At 42.9% G+C, this 19776-nt stretch overlaps 1 protein-coding gene and 1 pseudogene across 1 annotated transcript in view; one reads left to right on the forward strand and one right to left on the reverse strand.

Annotated features, from left to right (window-relative positions):
• Window positions 1-8370, reverse strand: part of LOC107532740 (N-acetylneuraminate lyase-like) — a 67527-nt pseudogene extending 59157 nt beyond the window's left edge.
• Window positions 8371-17964: 9594 nt separating this feature from the next.
• FGF13 (fibroblast growth factor 13) overlaps window positions 17965-19776 on the forward strand; it is a 420448-nt gene continuing 418636 nt past the window's right edge. Inside the window, exon 1 of the mRNA XM_016207241.2 lies at window positions 17965-18240. Coding sequence (XP_016062727.1) covers window positions 18192-18240 — 49 coding nt within the window. The 5' untranslated portion in view covers window positions 17965-18191. The remainder of the gene's footprint in view (window positions 18241-19776) is intronic.

Consider the following 19776-nt stretch of genomic DNA (forward strand, 5'->3'; position numbering starts at 1 on the left):
CAGAAACACTGCATCTAGCTCAAATGTTATCAGTTTATAAAACCATTTCTTGAAGTATTCATGCTTCCCCATTCCAATTCCCATAGCATTTGGTTTTAGCTCTGAAACTGAACACTTTACCCTCTATCTTTAATCTGAATTATTCCTATACATCATCATTTCCTTCAACATTCATTGAGTACCTAATATGAAAGGTATATATTTTCCTTCAAGAACCCAAGCTTCTTGGCAGAAGGGCCTCTGTCCATTTCTCTCTGTAAACACCTTGGGAATGAGTGTGGGGTGTGTCAGTGGACATGACAAAGTTTAAATGCCTCTGCAATAGATAAGGCTTTATTTTCCCTAAAAGATGTGGATGTGAGACAAATCCTTTCTGTCTCCATGCCCCAAACCTGAGATTCATGCACAAGGGTGGGATCTGAGAAGCCTTTTGTGGTTGGGCAATCTCAGAGCACAGTGATGACTGGATTCCATGTAGTCTCGTGACTTAGGTAGGATGGGAAAGCACCTGGCATTTCTAAATACAGTCATTCTGACATAAGGGAGGGATGAGCACAGTGCCGGGGGTGGGGGGGTTGGGGTGGGCAGGAGATAGGAGGTCCAAGAGACATTGGGTGATGGGGATTTGCAGGGCCTTCCCTTCTTTGCCTGACCTGCTGTAGTAACTGCAAAACTGCAACCACTCTGGAATTGTCTGTGACTAAAATGCTGTGGCTCTTTGGTTATTGTTAATTTACTTATATCCATATAATATATAATTATATAATATATACAATAACCCTTTATTACTAGCCTAGTATGTATCCTTCCATATTTCTATTCTCATTATTATATAAAACATGCATATGTACACCTATGTACATGCATATACCTTTTTTATTATAGATTATTTTGCAGAGATCATATCATGTTATTCACACTTTTCTGTATGTTAGCAGAAAATTCTTGCCATTTACTGGCTGTGTGATCTTAGGGCTTCAGTTTCCTTGTGTAGAAAATGAGGTTGATAATAATACCTATCTCATAGGGTTGCTGTGAGGATTCAATGAGTTAAAATACGTACAACACTTAAAACAGTGCTATATATGAGTCTTTGCTGTTTGTGTTGTTGGTATTATTCTCATTTAACAAAACCTTCAAGTTGACATAAGTTGCTCAATTTCCATGCAACTGCAGCTGAACAGAATTTTATTATGTAGATGGAAAATGATATATTCAACCATACGACTTTTAGTGGACATTCACTTTGCTGTCACAGGTGGTTTTTTTTGTTTTTTTGGGGGGGCCACTGAAAAGCAACACTGCAATAAGCACCTTTGTATTTACATACTCTTACATGTACTTGTTTTTTTTTTACTCTGGGACAGATTTTCAGGAATAGAATAGCTGGGTTGAAGAGTATATATATATATATAGTTTTTCTAAAATTTGTTTTTTATTGTTGACAGTATTACAGATGTCCCTCATTTCTTACCCCCTTTGCACCCTCCACCCAGCCCCAGCCCCAGCCCCACCCAGGCCTTTACCGCCCTAATGTCTGTGTCCATGGGCTATGCATATATGCATATAAGTTCTTTGGTTAATCTCTTCAAGTCCCACACACCCACCTCCCCTCAGAGATCTGTCAGTCTGTTCCAGGTATTCATGCCTCTGGAACTATTTTGTTCATCAGTTTATTTTGTTCCTTAGATTCCACAACTAAGTGAGATCATGTGATACTTGTCTTTCTCTGACTGGCTTATTTCGCTTAGCATAATACTCTCCAGGTCCCTCCCTGCTGTCTCAAAGGGTATGAGATCCTTCTTTTTTACAGCTGCATAGTATTCCATGGTGTACATGTACCATAGTTTTTTTTCTCCATTCACCTACTGATGGGCACTTGAGTTGTTTTATTATATTTTATTTTTTCCATCACCATTTATCCCCTCTATGCCCTCTTCCACCTCCACCCATATAGATTTTTTTCATTATTGTGAATATAATTTTTACCATTTTTATTTCTTAGTGTTGATTGCTTGAATAGAGAAATGCTATTTCTTTAGTTTAGTAACCTTGTATTTTGCTACCATACCAAATTCTCTAAATATGTCTCACCAATTTTACGAGAGTGTTTTGTTTGTGTAGCTATACAAATATACCATTAGCAAAGAAATAGATGTTTTATCTGATGTTTATATTAGTTCTTTCTTTCTCTCTCTCTTTTTCTCTCTCTTTCTTTCCTTTGTCTTTTTTATAAGCTAGATTCTCCAAGGCAGTGTTGAATAATTAGTTTTGAATTAATTTGAACAGGTCAGTATTTTGCCCTTTGGGATAATATTTGGCATCTGTTTTCGGTAAACAGTCTGTATTATTTTAAGAAATTTTCTTATTATCCTACTTAATTTAGAAATGTATTAGGAATAAGTTGAATTTTATCAGTTGACTTTTGAGTATTTCTTAACATCATTATTCATATGGTTCTCTAATTTATTGATGTAATGAGTTATGTTGATAGATTTGCTGATATTGAACCTTTTTTGCATTTCCAAATGTAATCCTATATGTCAGTTAGTAATTTATGTGAAACAAATCAGCCAATATTTCAGGGGCTTCAAAAATAACAATGATTTGTTATCGCTCATGTTACTTGGGGTCTGGAGGATCTGGTCTGGGCTTTGCTGAGTGACTCTGCTTGTCGCTGTAGGTCTGTTGGTTTGTTGAGGCTGCATTGCTTCAGGTTGTGATGGCTAGGGTGGCTCTGCCCCAGGTAACTCTTGTCCTCCTGCTGGGGCAAGGTGACTGCCAGAATCACAAGGCAGAAGGTAGAAATGGGTTAAGGAAGGCCTCGGCTGGGAAGTGGCACATTTCTACCTCATTTTACTCACCCAAACAAGACATTTGGCTGATCCCAAAGTTAAGGGACAGGGAAATGTATATCACACTAGTATTTATGGCAGGAACTCCAAAATTACATGGAATAAATACCTAGATCCAAATAGGGGGAAAGAATTGGGTTCAATACTATAGTCCACTGTGCCCTCATGTAGCCAAAATTTACTTTATTGAAAGATTGCTTGATTGTATTTGGAGGAAAGTTTTATTCAAAATTTCAACATCTATATTTAAAAAGAGAACATTTATAGATTTTTCTTTTGTAGCCTCCTTTGTAGGTTTGGGTATTGAATTGGGGCTGCTTCATAAAAAGGAATTATGGGGGTTCCTAGAGACCTGCTTTGCAGACAACCCCAGCAGCTTTTGCCATTAAAGAAATCAATGGCCAGCAAAGCTATCACAGACTCCCCTGCAGATTTCACTGGGTTTTTCCCCACAGGTATTTTCATTCACTGACACCAGCCATCAGAGTCCCTCCCATTTCCCTTCCCCTTGCTGCTGCCTGAGCTCCAGACCCACACCCACACCCACTGCAGCAGCCATTCCAGGACTCTTTGGCTGCACAAGTGTAAGACTCAAACCTAGACTCCCATGGCTGAACCACACCACTATGTGCACTCTCAGGGCTAGACCCTCCATCTGTGTACTTACATTACACCAGCCTGACACCCATCACCATCCTCCAATGCCATGTGCACAGCCATGGCAAGATCTTAACAGCTATGGAAGTGCATGCTAATAGCCAAGATCCCCACAGCTGCTTGTGAGCCTGGATCTAGCCTTGTCTTCTGTCACTGGCCTGCACCACTGGGCTCACCTGCAGCTAGCCCCTCCAGCTGTGCACTTGCATGCCCCCAGTCTGAGTCTCAACAGAGTCCCTTGTGCATGCCCATGGGGAGATTATACAGCAACACGAGGGCAGAACACTCCATCCAACAACAGCAAAATATACATTCTTTCAAGTGCACAAGGAAAATTCTCCAGGATAGATGATATGTTATATCACAAAACAAGTCTTAGAGAAACTTTAAAGGATCGAAATCATACCAAGTATCTTTTCTGACCACAATGGTATGAAACTGGAAATCAATGACAGGCAGATAATTGTAGAAAATCATAAATATGTGGAAATTAAACAACACATCTGAACGACCAATAGGACCAAAGATGAAATAAAAAAAATATCTTGAAACAAATAAAAACGGAAAAACAGCATACCGAAACTTATGGGATGCAATAAAACCAGTGCTAAGAGCGAAATGTATAGCAATAAATATTTACATTTAAAAAAATGATGTCAAATACACAACGTAGCTTTACACCCCAAGGAACTAGAAAAACAAGAACAAACTAAGCCCAAAGTGAGCAGAAGGTGGAGATAACAAAGATCAAAGTAGGAATAAATGTAAAGGATAATAGAAAACAATAGAAAAGACCAATGATAACTAATAGTTGGTTTTCTGAAAAGGGAATCAAAATAAACCTTTAGCTAGACTTACTAAGAAAAAGGGAGAGAACTAACCCCCTCCTCAAAAAAAAAACACATATAAATGAAAAGGGAAACATTACAACTGATACCACAGAAATACAAAGGATCACTGGAAACTACTATGAGCAATTATATGCCAATAACTTCGACAACCTAGAAGAAATAGATAAATTTCTAGAAATGTATACTCCACCAAGTCTGAATCATGAAGAAATAGAAAATCTAAACAGACCAGTAATAAGTAAGGTGATTGAATCAGTAATCAAAAACTTCCCAGCTGAGGAAAGCTGTGACCCAGATGATTTCATAGGTGAACTCTAGAAATCATTTAAAGAAAAATTAATGCTGAATCTTGTCAAACTCTTCAAAAAAACCCACAACAGAACAGAAGGGAAACTTCCCAAACTCATTTTATGAGGCCAGTATTACTCTGATATACCAAGCCCAGATAAGGATACCACAAGAAACAATAACTACTTCTGATGAATATAGATACAAAAATTCTCAACAAAATACTAGCAAACTGAAATCAATAGTGCATTAAAAGAATCATATTAAATGATCAAGTGGGATTTATCCCATGGCTGGCTCAACATACAAATCTATAAATGTGATTCACCACATTAATAGAATGAAAAACAAAAATCATGTGATCATCTCGATATAAAAAAAGCAGTTGAAAAAATTCAATATCCTTTCATGATAAAAAAAAAAATTCCCAATAAATGTGTATAGAAGAAATATACCTCAACATAATAAAGGTCACATATGACAAACTACAGTTAACATCATACTCAAAGGTCAAAGTTTGAAAGGTTTTCCTCTAAGATCAGGAACAAGACAAGTGTGTTTACTGTCACTGCTTCTATTCAACAGTACTGAAAGTCATAGCTAGAACAATTAGTCAAGAAAAACAAATAAAAGGCATCCAAATAAGAAAGGAAAAAGTAAAATTGTCTCTGCTGATGATATGATCTTTTTTATATATAAAATTCTAAAGACCACCCAAAAAACCTGTTAGAATTAATAAGTGAATTCAGGAAATTTTCAGGATAAAAAATCAATACATAAAAATCAGTTGCATTTCTGTACATGAACAATGAACTGTCTGTAAAAGACATAAAGAAAATCCCATTTTCAATATAATCAAAAAGAATCAAATACTTAGGAATAAATTTAACTGAGGAAGTGAAAGATCTATACAACGAGAACTATAAGACATTGATGAAAGAAACTGAAGAAGACAAAAATAAATAGAAAGACATACTATATTCATGAATCAGAGGAATTAATATTATTGAAATGCCCATACTTCCCAAAGCCATGTATAGATTCAATGCTATTCCTATCAAAAGTCCAGTGGCATTTCTCAAAGAAAAAGAAAAAACAATCTTAAAATTTGTATGGAATCACAAAGGCCTTTGAATAGTTAAAGTAATCTTGAGAAAGAAGAAAACTGGAGGCCTCACACCTCCTTATTTCAAACTATATTTCAAAAATATAGGAATCAAAACAGCATGGTTCTGGCATAAAAACAATCACATAGACCAATGGAACAGAATTGAGACTCAACAAGGAGGCAAGAATAATCAATCAAGAAACTATAGTATCTTTAATAAATGGTACTGGGAAAACTGGATATCCACATGCAAAAGAATGAAATTGGACCCCTATCTTACACCACTCACAAAAATTAAACCAAAATAGGTTAAGGTTTTAACATAAGGCCTGAGACCATTAAACTCCTAGAGGAAGATATAGAGTAAAAGCTCCTAGACATTGGTCTTGGCAATGATTTTTTGGATATGACACCAAAAGATAGGAAACAAAAGCAAATTCAATAAGGGGCTACATCAAACTAAAAAGCTTCTGCACAGCGAAAGAAACAATCAACAAAATAAAAATGGCAAGCTATGGAATTGTAGATAATATTTGCAAGCCATATATCTGATAAATATATTTTATATATTAACATCCAAAATATATAAAGATCTCATACCATTTAATAGCAAAAAAAAAAAAAAAGAAAAAGTAAAAAGCCAAACATCTCAAATAAACATTTTTCCAAAGAAGATATATAAATGCCCAACAAATACATAAAAAGGTGCTCAACATCCCTAAATCAAACCTACAATGAGGTATCACCTCACATCCATTACAGTGGGTATAATAAAAAAGGCAAGTGATTAAAAAAAATGCTGGTGAAGATGCGGAGAAAAGGGAACCCTGGTGCACTGCTGTGGAAAACAGTATGGAGGGTCCTGAAAAAAATTAAAAGAACTATCATATGATACAGCAATCCCATTTTTGGCTACATATCCAAAGGAAATGAAATCAGTATCTTGAAGCAATATCTGAACTTACATGTTTACTGCAGAGAAGACATGGAAACAGCATAAATGTTCATTGATAGGTTAATGATTAAAGACGATGTGAGTAATATATGTATGGGATGTTTTTGAGCCATAAAAGAAGGAAATCCTGCCATTTTTTTACTGTGTGGATGGACCTTGATGGCATTATGCTAAGTAAAATAAGTGAGACACAGAAAGACAAATACTGTCTGATGTCACTAGTATGTGGAATCCGAAAACTCAAACTCAGACAAACAGAGAAGAATGGTGGTTGCCAGGGCCTGAGGGGTGAAGGAAATGAAGAGATGTTGGTCAAAGAGTGTAAACTTTCAGTTATAAGATTAATAAGTTCTGGGCATCTAATGTATAGCATGATGATATAGTTAACAAGTATTTTATACTTGAATATTGCTATGAGAGTAGAGGTTTAGTATCCTCACTTTTACAACAACAAAATGGTCATTATGTGAGGTGATGGGTATGTTAACTAATCTTATTTTGGTAAACATTTCACAATATATACATGTATCAAATTGTCACGTTGAACACCTTAGAGTTATACAATGTCATGTGTCAATTAAATCCCAATAAAGCTGGGAAAAAGGATTAAGGGGCTTCCCTTCTTTTTTATGGTCTGGAATAGTTTAAATGACATTGAAATTACTTGTTTTTTTAAAAAAAGTTGAATTAAAACAGATGAACCAATCTGTTTTGATGAGCTTTTCAACCTCTTTCCTGATAATTAACCTATTCAACAGCTTCTGTTGGGTTAATTTTGGTTTCTAAAAAAATCATTCTTTTTCTCTATGTTTTCAAATTTGCTGCTGTAGAGTTTAATGTAATATCATTTTATAATTCTTTAAATAATTTGTGTGTAGTTTTTCACTTACCTTCTGTCAGTATTTATTATTTTCCTTAATCAGATTTGCAACAAGGTTATCTGTTTTATTAGTCTTCTCAAAAAACAATTTTGGTTATAGCACTAGCTTTTTTGTTGTTAAAGCCTTTTCTTAGTTCTTTTAGTTTAATTCGTGGTTTTCCCAAATATCTTAAGAGGAATACTAAATTCCTTGATCATTTCATCTTTGTTTATTAATACTGACGACATCCTGAATGTAATTTTTTTTCTGAGTACAGCAGTCATTGTTCTAGGTAGGTTTTGGAATAAAGTTTTCTTTTTCTTACTTTCTAGATAGTTTGTAATTTCACTTTTGACCAGTGGTATTTTAGCAGTGTATTTTTTTACTTCCAAACTGTTGTTTTTTCATCTTTTAAATCATTTATTTACATTCTATAGCTGTTATGCTCAGAAAAGTTCTTTTGTAATATCTTTTTTAAATTACTACTTTAAATTTTTTTTCTGTCTCCTCCCTCTTCTCCTTCTAGAAGGCTTATTAATTCTCCAGGATCTACAAGTCTCTTACATTTTTCTTCATGATTTCCCTCTCCTGGTATTTTTGACTTGGAGCTCTGTGAATCTTCTTTCACTTTATCTTCCAGGTCACTATTTTGGGTCTTAGCAGTGATCATCCTCTCTTTCAATTCATCTAGTGAACTGTTTCTTTGGGGAATCACATTTTGTAGTTCCAGAAAGTCTCCTTTTATGCTGCACAAGAGTTTCTGCATATGATCCTTTTTTGTTGTTATCACTGTCATCGTTGTTCAAGTTATCATTTGTCTCTTGTCCCACCAGTTTATTTATTTAAGCATGAATTGCTTAATCAACATTCCTCTGGGTGCTGACTGCTGGACCCACACAGATGGTTATATACTATTTCATTGTTAGCCTGTCAGGGTCAGCTCATTGTGAAAGGGATCTCTGAGAGCTCCCCCAAGTGCTAGTAAGCCCTCAAATGATGGAAATGAAGTATCTGAAGGCAGCTGCCCTCTTCCCAGGTCCCTTCACCTATTCCCTCTCTAACTGACCTGGTCTTCTGCTTTAGTTGATACTTTCTTGGCCCCTTGGAGATCTAGTGGACTGAGAACATGGTCTGATACTGTTTTCTCAACCTCCTGGTCTCCTTGTGCTGGGCCTTTCTAGTGCTGAATCCAGGCTTTGCTCAGTACTCAAAACAAAACTCAAGAATACTTCTTTCTGATGAGACTACAATAATGTCTAGAACCCCACTCACACACAACTCTTCTCCATAGGCTTTAATAGTTATTTAGCTGAAGACAGGTATGCAGCATGGAATTAGGAATAGGAAACAATGCTTAGGTTATCATCTTCCCAGAATCTTCTGTGGTTTATGATGAAAAAGAAAAAAGGCCTTTATATGACTGGACCTGACTGGACTTTAGTTACATGACTTCTCAGGGAATCTAGATCAGTCTGGGCATAGTCATGAAAATAGAGCTACTAAAATATTGCCATAAAAAGGGATTTATATATAAACTAGATTCATACAAATTGGGAGGATCTAGGAGAGTGAAAGTCCAGAAGGTTCATGCCAGAGGATCAGACAAATATCTCTAATGACTTCAACTGGAAGCGTTGGAGGTGAGGATGCCAGAACTCACAGGAATTTGGAGAAATCATCAGGTCTCACTGCAAAAGGTGACCAGGAAGTGGGAAATTATAGAGAGATCTGTGAATCCACACTGACTGTCACATCCTTCTGAGAATAGTGACTTCTGCTTTACTCCCATCTTCCAAGACTTCGGTGAGCTTCTCTCAGTGGCAAACTCTAACCTGAAGCCACATAAGGGTCTTCTGGGTAACCTAGTTCCTGGCCTTCGTCAGAAGTGGCAGTGGTATCTGAGCTGCCAATAGACATTCTATCACTGTACCCCAGCAGGAAGACTAAAGTGCAGCAGCATAGGATTGTGTGTATTCCTAAAGTGGTCTCTGGTGAGGACTTCTAGATCCTGGGTCCCAATGACATTGATCTCTTGACTCGCATGGTTTGATTTTGGTCTCAGTGATGCCTTCTGCACTAACACCAAAGCCAGAGCATCACTTACTCACTAGTCATACATTCTTCCAGAATCATCTGGCCCATGCCTGGTACCTAATCCTTCTTGTCTGTGTCAGCATCTGGCAACCTAGTTTGTGCCCTGACCAGGACTTAAACCCCCAACCTCTCTTTGGTGTACTGGACAATGCTCCGACCAACCGACCCACCCTGCCAGGGCACCTCCCATCTTTTTTTGTCATTAGTTTTGCTGCCTGGACAATGCATCTAATGCATGTCTACAGAGAAGAAATATGATGGTGTTGCTTTTTATTCTTCCATAGCAAGTAGGGACCTTCAAAGAGGATCCTCTTTTCCTGGCCTAAGAGCATGGAGGCACCTCTCCTATCCTGATTTGAGATGCTCTCCCCAGAAGCAGACAACAGTAAATCCTGACTTTGCGGGGAGGAGGGAGGCTTTAGGTAAGAGAATGGAATAAATATGGGTGGGGTAAGTAATAGGGAACAGTCATGTTAGACCCTATAAGTGAGAGAGGGGATGAGAGCATGAAAAGGGAAAAGGAGGCTGCATTGGCAGAAGTAGATTAGAGAAGAATAAAGAATTGCAGAAGCGGGAAACTGGCTAGGGGCTATTCCTTAGAGAAGATCACAATTAGCTGCAGTCTGGCAGGTACACTGACACCAACAGTGTGATGGGTACAGTCACTCCGACCACGTGTCAGGTAAATACATCCATTCTGTGCTGGGTAAATCATGCCCATTGGGTTAGAAACAATTTCAAGTCAAGAAGAGTACAGGTATGAGTGTCTTATTATTAGAAACTCAGCTTAGTATTTCTTGATTATCTTCAAATGACTCCTCTTTCCCTAAATGAAACAGTCATATCAGTATCAGCTGGGGATCAAGGCTCTTTGATAGGTGTAAATCTAGGCCCCAAAGAAGGTTCAAAGACATTCTTTCAAAACAGGAAAGTTGGAGGCAAAAGGCAAAAGTGAAAGTCACTTAAACAGCCAGAGGAAGAGGAGGATTCTCAGAATCCCTCTCTACTACGTCCTGGGCAATAAAACAGAATTGGAGGGAAAAGGGTAGAAGAGTCTCAGGCTGGATCTCTGAAAGCAGAGGGAGTTCTTGGTGGAGGCTGTTCTTCAAGAGTCAACAACTGTGAAAGGAAGGTAGAAGAGCAGTATTGGGCAGAGGGGTAAGTGAAATTGTGAAGCAGGACCAACAAAGCCTTGGTCAACCAGATGGGGAGCTTTGGAGTGAGCAGTGTCTATTAGAGAGCTTGTGTTGATCCAAAGTGGCCAGGCCTTTCTCACTCACTGGATGTGGGCTGCTTTAGGAAGGTGACCTTAGATCAAGTCATGGTTCTACAGCTGATACAGACCCTGAAGAAGCTGACAGCTAGAGGCTGCCAACTGAACCTACTCCCCACAGCTGGCAGCAAGCCCTACCTAGAAGGGGAATCTGAACAGTGCCAATCCATGTCTACCACACAGGGGGGTCAGGTGTTGACAGGAAGTGAATGAAAGCCTAGTAAGCCCTGAGATCTCTGCTCTTGCCCTAAAGCTTGGCTTTATCTTTGGAGAAATTTTGGAAGCACTAAGTATTCCACAACATCTACAAAATATACAGTGTCATATAGTGAAAAAAGCAGGGTCTTTGGAAGCAGAAGGTCTACTTGAGTCACCTCAATCCAGGGTGTTCCTTTTTACTGTGATCTTGGGTAAGTTGTTTCACCTCTCAAGTTTCTTCAACTGGAAAATGGAGATAATTATAGTCACTAACTCAGAGGGTTGCTTTGAGTATAAAATGGCATAATCTGGTTAAATATTTGGTACAAAGCAAGAAACCCAGTAAATTAAATAAATGGTGTTACAATGATGAAGCTCTTTACTGTGCCTTTGATGTGCTGGGCACGACATAAACCATGGGTGGGAATGGGGGCAGGAATTACTCTTAGAAGGGTTTAACTCAGTCCTTGTCATATAGGAGCTTACATTCTTGTTGAGGAATCAAAATATGGGCAAATGAAAGTGTGTTAGCAACTTACTACTATATCCAAGAATTTTTCAAGAAATAAATGTTTCTGTCTGAAGTTTTTCTGTTAGCATTGTCAGTATAACCACTAGAATGGATGCAAGAGCAGGATTGGAAAATCTAGAAATTGACCGAGGCCATGATCTTTTTTGTGTTACTTACTGGGAGAGACAATGACTAGGTCCTCTGTTTCTGACATAGAGAATCAGAACCATGCTGTGAAGAAAAGCCCACCTTTGATTAACCATTCTTCTTGACACAGGAACTTCTGAATGATGTGGACTGATAGGGTTTCTGAGTGGAGCACCGATGCTGCCCAATGATGTTCCTTGTTTGGGAGCAAGGGTAGATTCTTGAAAAAGCTCTAGCTCATTGTTTTCTTCTTCACTGGAGAAGAAAGTGGCAAAATATTTAAAGTTGTTCATTCCCAACAGGCATCCCAACATTGCATTACAATGGTCCAAATATTCAATTTCAAAGGAGGCAGAAAATCATATATGTTTGGTGTAGATTGGAAAGGTCTTAGTGTTAAGATGTTTTTGGATAAATCATTGACAACTCTCTGACTTACAACTTTCTCCCAACTCTAAAGTCCCATTCTAGTTTGGAGAAGACCAAGAAACAGAGACAGCTTGGTCTAAAAGTGATGCTAGGATTCTCATGTCAGTTATCTATTACTGTGTATAACAAATCACTGCCAAACAGTGTGGTTTAAAAAAAATTTTTTTGCTCACAATTCTGTGGGTCAGGAATTTGGACAGGGCACAGCAATCCTAGCTCTTCCCTGCTACATGAAATCTAGAGCCTTACCGCTTGAATGGCTGGGAGCTGACTGCAATGACTTTTCTTGGGCCATATGTCTGGAGCCTTGGTTTTTACTATCAGGTAGGTTCCTCAGTTCTTCTTCACGTGATCTCTCCATCTAGCCAACTTGGTCTTCCACACAATATGCTCCAGTACAACATTGTGAGGGTAGGCACACTTCAGGTCTTAGAATGTCTGCCTTCTTATATGGCAACTGACATCCCCAGAGTGAACATGGAGCTGCCAAGTATCTTAATGGCTAAGCGTGGAACTGGCATAATATCACTTTGACCACATTTTGTCAGTATAAACAAGGGTCAAGGCCAGCCTGTATTCATGAGGCCATGGCCTCTAGAGGGTGGAGTGGCATATGCATACAGGATTAGGAGAAATTGATGGTTGTTATTCCATTTACTATTCCTGCATAGTGTATTAACCCTAAAATGTAGCAACTAAAATCATCCATTTAATTTTGCTCATAATTTTATGGGTTGAGAATTTGACAACAGGTCCACTGAGTAGTTTTCCATCAAGGGGGTTTCTTACAAGGTTGTAGTCAGATGTCAACTGGGGCTGCAGTCATTTAGGGTCTCCTGCTTGGCTGAAAGTCAACACTGGCTGTCGTCTGGGAGCTCAGCTAGCACTGTCAGCTGGAGAGCCTAGATATGAGCTCTCCAGTACAGCATTGTGAGGGTAGGCACACTTCATGTATGGCAGCTGTTTTTCCCCAAATAGATGTCCTAAGAGGGCCAAGTAGAAGCTGCATGACATTTTCAAACCTGGCTTAGAACAGAGCATCACTTCCACCATACTGTATAACAGTTACAAGCCCATCCAGAGTCAAGGGAAGAGGTCAGAGTGCCTACCTCTCAATGGCCATGTTTTAAAACTGCCACAGTCACCGTCTTTGGAAATTACCTTTTATGTTACAGAAATCCAACAGCTCACCAGAGATTCTGATAGAAAGCAATCTTAAATAGTGAGGTGGATCAACACTGTAGGGTTTGAATCAGAAATGAATCCTTGCAGAGCTCTAGTATTTGGATCTCAAAGTTCACATTGTTGAGACATGAGCTTAAAGTGACTTGCAACTTCTAGATATTCGTCCAGTGGGCCTTTCTTGATTTTAAGTACCCTGGTTGGATGTGTAGGTTTTGCCAGCCTGCTTCTTTTTTGTTTTATTTATTTAAAAAATATTTTTATTGATTGCCTCACACTCCTGAGCCCACAACCCTGGCATATTCACTGACTGGAAATCGAACCAGCAACATTGCAATGCATGGAACAATGCCCAACACACTGAACAACACTGGCCAGGGCCAGGCTGCTGCTTTTTGGACCAGCTTTGTGCTGTGCCCCCCCCCCCCCCCAATGAAAAACACATTTGGCCCAGTGAGAAGCAGTCTTGTCATTAAAACACCTAATTTGGTTGTACCTGATGACAGTAGCTCTACACTCAGCTAGTCCAAACCTGCCAGGAAGAAGCTCAAAATGTATCTGTCTCCTGTGCAGACATTGAAACCTCATGACATCTTGTCCAGAAACAGTGCTCAGAGCTACTAGAGGATTAGCAAACATAGAATCCAGATGCTGGTATCTGGAGGCATTTTGGGGACTGGTATGAAATAGACAAAGGGCTAAGATGATAAGACTCTTGGAACATTTTCCACTTTCATACCAAAGACTCAAGCCTCTGCCCCTTACTCCAGAAAACAACCCAGCCCTCTTTAGTGGTGTGGCCATCCACCATTTTATTGTAGAATATAGATTTAATTCCAGGACTAGGTTACTTGACTATACAGGATAACCCCTGAGCCCCAAGTTTTATAAGATGTTGGAATTCTCTCTCATAGGAGGGGCAGAGACAAGATAGATGGGACCATTTTACCATAGTGACAAGGCAGAGAAAATTGAAATGATCAGGTAGTGCAGATTGCTAGACTGAAAAGTGAAGGCACTTTCACTCCAGTGGGATGGGGCAGAAGGGTCTGGGTGGGGAAGAGGAAGTGCTACAAACTAAGGGCTTTACTGATGCTTCAAGACTGAGTCCATTTGGTTGTGGGGAAAAGACCGCCTCCTGAATGCCCCAAACAGATGTCAAATCTTCCAGCTGACATCCCAAATTACCAAGAAACTTGGAGGCTGGACACTGGAGCATGCCTTTTCCTGAGCCAGTACCAACATGCTTTTCAAAGTAAACATCTCAGGGCTTTGAAGAGGAGAAAGCCCCCTTGCCTTCCACAAAGGAGGATGCCACGGCCTCCTTAGCAGGGTCTTTAGAAGCTTCATTCAGATGAGATTGCTGGTCCAGGCACTTGAATATTGATAATCCTTGGTCTGTGTCATGAATGTCCTTATGACATCACTGATTTGTCCCCATATGGACACACATCACCAGATTGTTCTTTCATGAAGTGTCTATTTTATTTGTCTTCTGATTATTTCTTTTGCAGGTACTAAAGTGATCCACACTCTATTTGACCTTTGTATTCATGGACAGACAAATGCCACTAATACTCCCAAGTAGAGATCTCTTCAACTCACCTCAATCATATTAACTAACCTAGCTTTAGTCATATGTTAACTATTAGTTTCCTTAAAGGAACAGTGTGATATCTGGGTTCTAGCTGGAAGTTACAGTTGTTGGATATACCATTCATTAGTGATAGTACTTGGCATAGGGGCAGTTCTGATTTGTGCAGAGAACTTTCCTGGAAATTTGAATGTGGCATGAAAGCTGAGACAGGATGGACATAAGTATGATGCTTAAGATATCCCAAGACAAAGACTGACCCTTTTCCTAAAAGAGGTTCTTGTTGCTTACTGGAAGAATGTGGAAAATGAATATGTGTGTGTGTGTGTGTGTGTGTGTGTGTTAGAGGGGGGAGGGGGAGAAGGAGGGAGGGAGAGAGAGATTTTGAATGTGCTGAGTTAGGGAGTTTGAAAAGAACTAGGAGTTTAGGATTGGCAGACAGGTCCAGTGAAAATGTGCTTCCCCCTACTTTTAAGAGGCTGATAGGAGTGTTGAGAGACCATGTGATTTAACATAAGAGCACTGTCTAAAAAGAGACCCACCTGGTTTTTATCCTGGCTCTCCAATTTTTTTTTTATCCAGGCTCCACCACTTACCAGCTTTGTGACCTCCTGGCAAGTTGATTAATCTCTTATAACCGCATTTTCCTTATTTGTAAAATGGAAATAACAAAATCTCAAAACTTCCTGGGCCTGTTGTGAAGATGAAATAAGATAATGATGTAAAGTATTTAGTGTGATGCTTGGCACAGGGTAGGCACTAAATCCATGGTAACTGACTATTATTGGGTATCAACTATCTAAGGACTCTGTCTTCTTCCCCTCTACCTTTCCTCTAAAACCATCCAACTTTCCACTCCCTTTGAATTCCAGTCATTTGAAGAGAAATTCCTTTTTTCCCAGAGTACTAATATTAATTAATGGTCTAACTTTGGGTTGGATAATCACATTGTGTCATCAACCTCCAGATTATTAGATATTATTTTCAAGAAAAACAGGCCTGGAGTTCCTCCCAGACCTAGGACAGAGGCTGCAAATTGAATTTAGAGGGTTGTCGACCTTTAGACCAAGGCTGGCTGCAAGGGGCAGCCCTGTCTCCTGCTCTTGAAAGCTACAGTAGGCTGTAGTAATTGGGTTACCGCCTGGGATTCAGTAGGACTAATCCATCTGTATAATTTCTTCATCTGGTTTAATGACATTAACAAAACTGAATTAAGGAGCGAGTGGGGTTGGGTGGGACGAGGGAAAACGAATTTTCTGTATGGGAGTGGATGCCACGTCTCCACTGCCAGTCTGGAGCCTATGGTCTGATTAATGGAAGTATGTGAGTCCTGCTTGTGGCCAGTGCAGTCCCTCAGCAGAGCATCGGGCTTCTGGGTATAAGTGTACCCAGAAAGGGCCATCGCAGATAGGGTTTCTCTGGACACCTCAGGGCTATCCTGTCTCTCTTTCTCTTTCCTTGGTTCTTTCTCCTTCTTAGTCCAGCCCCTCTTGTACAATTTCTGAGCAGTTTTTCTTCTAGTTCAAATATTCTGGGACCTTACCTGTGTTTTGTCATTAACTTGTCCCAGGTGACGTGTACTTGTCTGAGCACTCGCCCCAGTCCCACCTTGCTCTGTTTGTCTGGGGTTGGCCATACTGGGGGGTGGGCACTCTTTAATACCAGTTTGCCAACCAGAGCGTCCAGCCCTAGGAGGAGGGGCCTGCTTGTGGGGGTGAGGGTGGGAGTGGCAGACACTGCTGTCAGTTTCACCCGTGCCCTAGTGACACTCAGATCCCAGCGCGCCCTTCTCAGAGAGAGCCCGGCTATCTCAACTTGGGCAGCTGGCCATTGGAGGCGACGAGTGGCTGCCTAGCGGGCTGAGATTCACTGCAGGCGGTGGCCGAAAGCAGAGTTCTCAGAGTGTAAGTGGTGACCAGCACCGGCCAGACCGCGCTGCCTGAACTGCAGGAGCAGAGTGGGTAACAGGGGCGGGGGTGCCGGGCGCCGGGCTTCGATCCGCGATCCGCGGCGGACAGTGCGAGTTAGCTGTGGCAGCGCCGGTGGGCCCTGCGTGCCCAGAGGGGCCAGGAGACGTCGGGTAGATACGCTTGCGTGCTCTTTCCTGGGTTTGCTGGGGTTTTGACGACCAGCGGCTGACGTCCACGCGCCCCTGCGGAGCTCTCCCTTTACTACAGCCGGCCCACCACTGAGTGCCGTCCCGCCCTTGCTGCCCCCCCTTCCCTCTCCCCCCCCCCCCCCCCCCCCGCGTGTCCACAGCTTGCAGTGGCTGTAGAATGCGTAGTGTGTAGAGTCGCGGCTCCGGGACCGAGAGTTCTTTGGAAGGAGAGCATGAGCGAGGGAGCAGGCGAGCTCCAAGGGGGTGTGGGTGTAGGGAGAGAGAGAGCAGGTAAGGGCCATTGCTTCCTGCTCCTCTGTCAAAAGCAACTTGGGCCCTCCTTTTGGCAAAATAATAGGAACCTGAGAATTGATTAAAGAGAAAAAGATGCGACCCTCCCGTTAAGGTTCTCCGCGGGCGAGGAGCTGCGCGGCTCTGCAGTGTAACAGTCTCACACATTGCTCATCACATGGTCAAACATTTCCCTTTCGTCTTTGTTGTGATTTTTTTAAACCTTCCTTGGGATCTCATTTTGATTGAGTTGGCAGCCCGCAGCGTTTTGGGAGAGGGGGGAAAACAGGCTGCCGGCGCGCGGGGCAGCCTACCCAGGCAACTACCCGCGCGCGGCCCGCGCCCGTGGGGAGAGCGGCCGGCGCGGAGCCTGGGAGGCCGGCGGCAGAAGCGGGCAGCGCTCACTGCCCCTCTCGCCGCCCCGGGCTTGCGAGTGCATCTCGGCAGGCAGGCGGGCCGGCAGTTCCGAGGCGGCGAGCGAGGGGCGCGGAGGGAGCGCCGCGCTGCTTTGTCTCCACTTCTTGAGCCAGGCTAGCGGCTCCTCCCGCGGTCGGCCGCTGGGGCTCGAGGCAGCCGCGGTGGTGGCGGTAGCAGCGGCTCCTCCTTCACCCTTTTCCTTTCTTCCCCACTTCCTCACAGGCAGTGGCGGCGGCAACGGTGGGGGAAAGCGGATTCCTCCCCATTCCACACCAAGGGGAGCTCCGGGTTGAGACTTGCCGCCCTAAGGACTCTCCCAAGTCCCGCCCGCTCCGTGAGGACTTCCATCTCTTGGGCGAACCTTGTCAAGCAAGCTGGGATCTATGAGTGGAAAGGTGACCAAACCCAAAGAGGAGAAAGATGCTTCTAAGGGTAAGCCCGCCCTCAGACTTCGCCCGCTTCCCTTCCCTTGGTTTCCCTTGCCCCCCTAGAGTGCACTCCGCCCTTCCGCCGCTCGGGCCTCCCTCCCAGAGATTAAGCAGCCCATGACCTCTGCGACCCCGGGCAAGAAGGGGGGGAACCGGGGCCGTTGTGTGTGTGTGTGGGGGGGGGGGTCTCGGTTTGCACCACTTTCCCTCGTGGAACTGTCGCCCCGCGAATGCCTCCAGCCTCTTCCACTCCCCCTCTGGACGCACGGTGGTGGCGCTGCGGGCAGCCGAAGCTGCCGCAGCCCGGAGCGCGGGGACGGTACTGCTGGCTACCGGCTGGCCGCGTCTGTGCAAGTGCATGTGTGTCCGTGTGCGCGAGTGTGCATATGTGTGCTGCGCGGGTGCAACATGGTGACATACACAGGAATCTGCCCCACTGTAAGAACCCAAGCTCGGATCCATCTTCAACCCCCCTCTCCCCGCCCCCAATGCAAACAAAGAGCCTGGCCAAGATGCAAAACCCCTCCCCCCACGCTCCCTACTCCCTACTCCCTAACTCTCTACCCCCTCCCCAGAAGACAGGAGCTTGCAACCTTCCCCATGCCGCGAGCAAAAGTGAGCTTTCCCTGTGCCCAGGCGCCGCCCGCTCCGCGCCTGGGCAGCTCAGTCTTGCCTAGCCCCAGGAGAACAAAGGCTGTTGTCCCCTTGCCAGTAGTGCCCAGCTGAAGCGGGCCTCCGTGGAGCCGACAGTCCCCTCCCACCTCTCTCTGGGGTTCAGCCACCTCACTGGGGGTGCCCGCCGCCTGTACCTCAGTGTGCGCATCTCGGCCTGGAGCCTCGCTTCGGAGGGCTAGGGAGGCGCAGCCGAGCGGGGCTCAGGCTGGGGAGAACTCAGGAGCAGAAAGGAGTGTCCCCTCTGGCCCCCGCCAGCCGGTCCTAGCCATTGACTTACTGAGGACCCGGCTTAGTTCTGGCAGTAAACTAGAGACAGCATCCTTGGAGATCTGGGTGCAGAGAGAGGCAAAGCGGGGGGGGAGGGGGGGGGTATGGGAGAGAAGTGCCAGGAACGACAAGTGACTTAGGTGCAAGTGTCCAGTATGGCCACAGAGCACACGCTGGAGTGGGCTGGATCGTCCCGAACCTCAGCGACCCACACGAGTCCACGCTACAAAGGTGGAGATGCAACGGGGCAGGGGTAGGCGTAGTTTTGGTTCCTGGGGCCCCAATTCATCTCAGCTCTGGGCCCCCCTTCCCTCCCACTCCTTTCCATGTTCCTTTTTCTCATCTCCTCCTTCTCGCCTCTCCCCATCTCTCAGAGCTTTCTTTCCCGGGAGATTCTAGGGCAGCGCCAGCCCTCCCCCGCGGAAAGTTGTCAAAGTCTTCAGCTCAGGGCCTTTATTCTTGTTTCTAAATGGAGCCAGTTCTCTTCCAACTAGACAAAGCGTTGACGAAAGGCTCAGGAAGTTTGTGAGGGGTTTAGATCTGTGGTCCTAAGGATGAATGTTGCTACCAACGCCTCCAACCCCCTCATATGGGCTGG

This window comes from Miniopterus natalensis, chromosome X (genome assembly GCF_054644295.1).
Source record: "Miniopterus natalensis isolate mMinNat1 chromosome X, mMinNat1.hap1, whole genome shotgun sequence".
In the NCBI taxonomy this organism is placed as follows: domain Eukaryota; kingdom Metazoa; phylum Chordata; class Mammalia; order Chiroptera; family Miniopteridae; genus Miniopterus; species Miniopterus natalensis.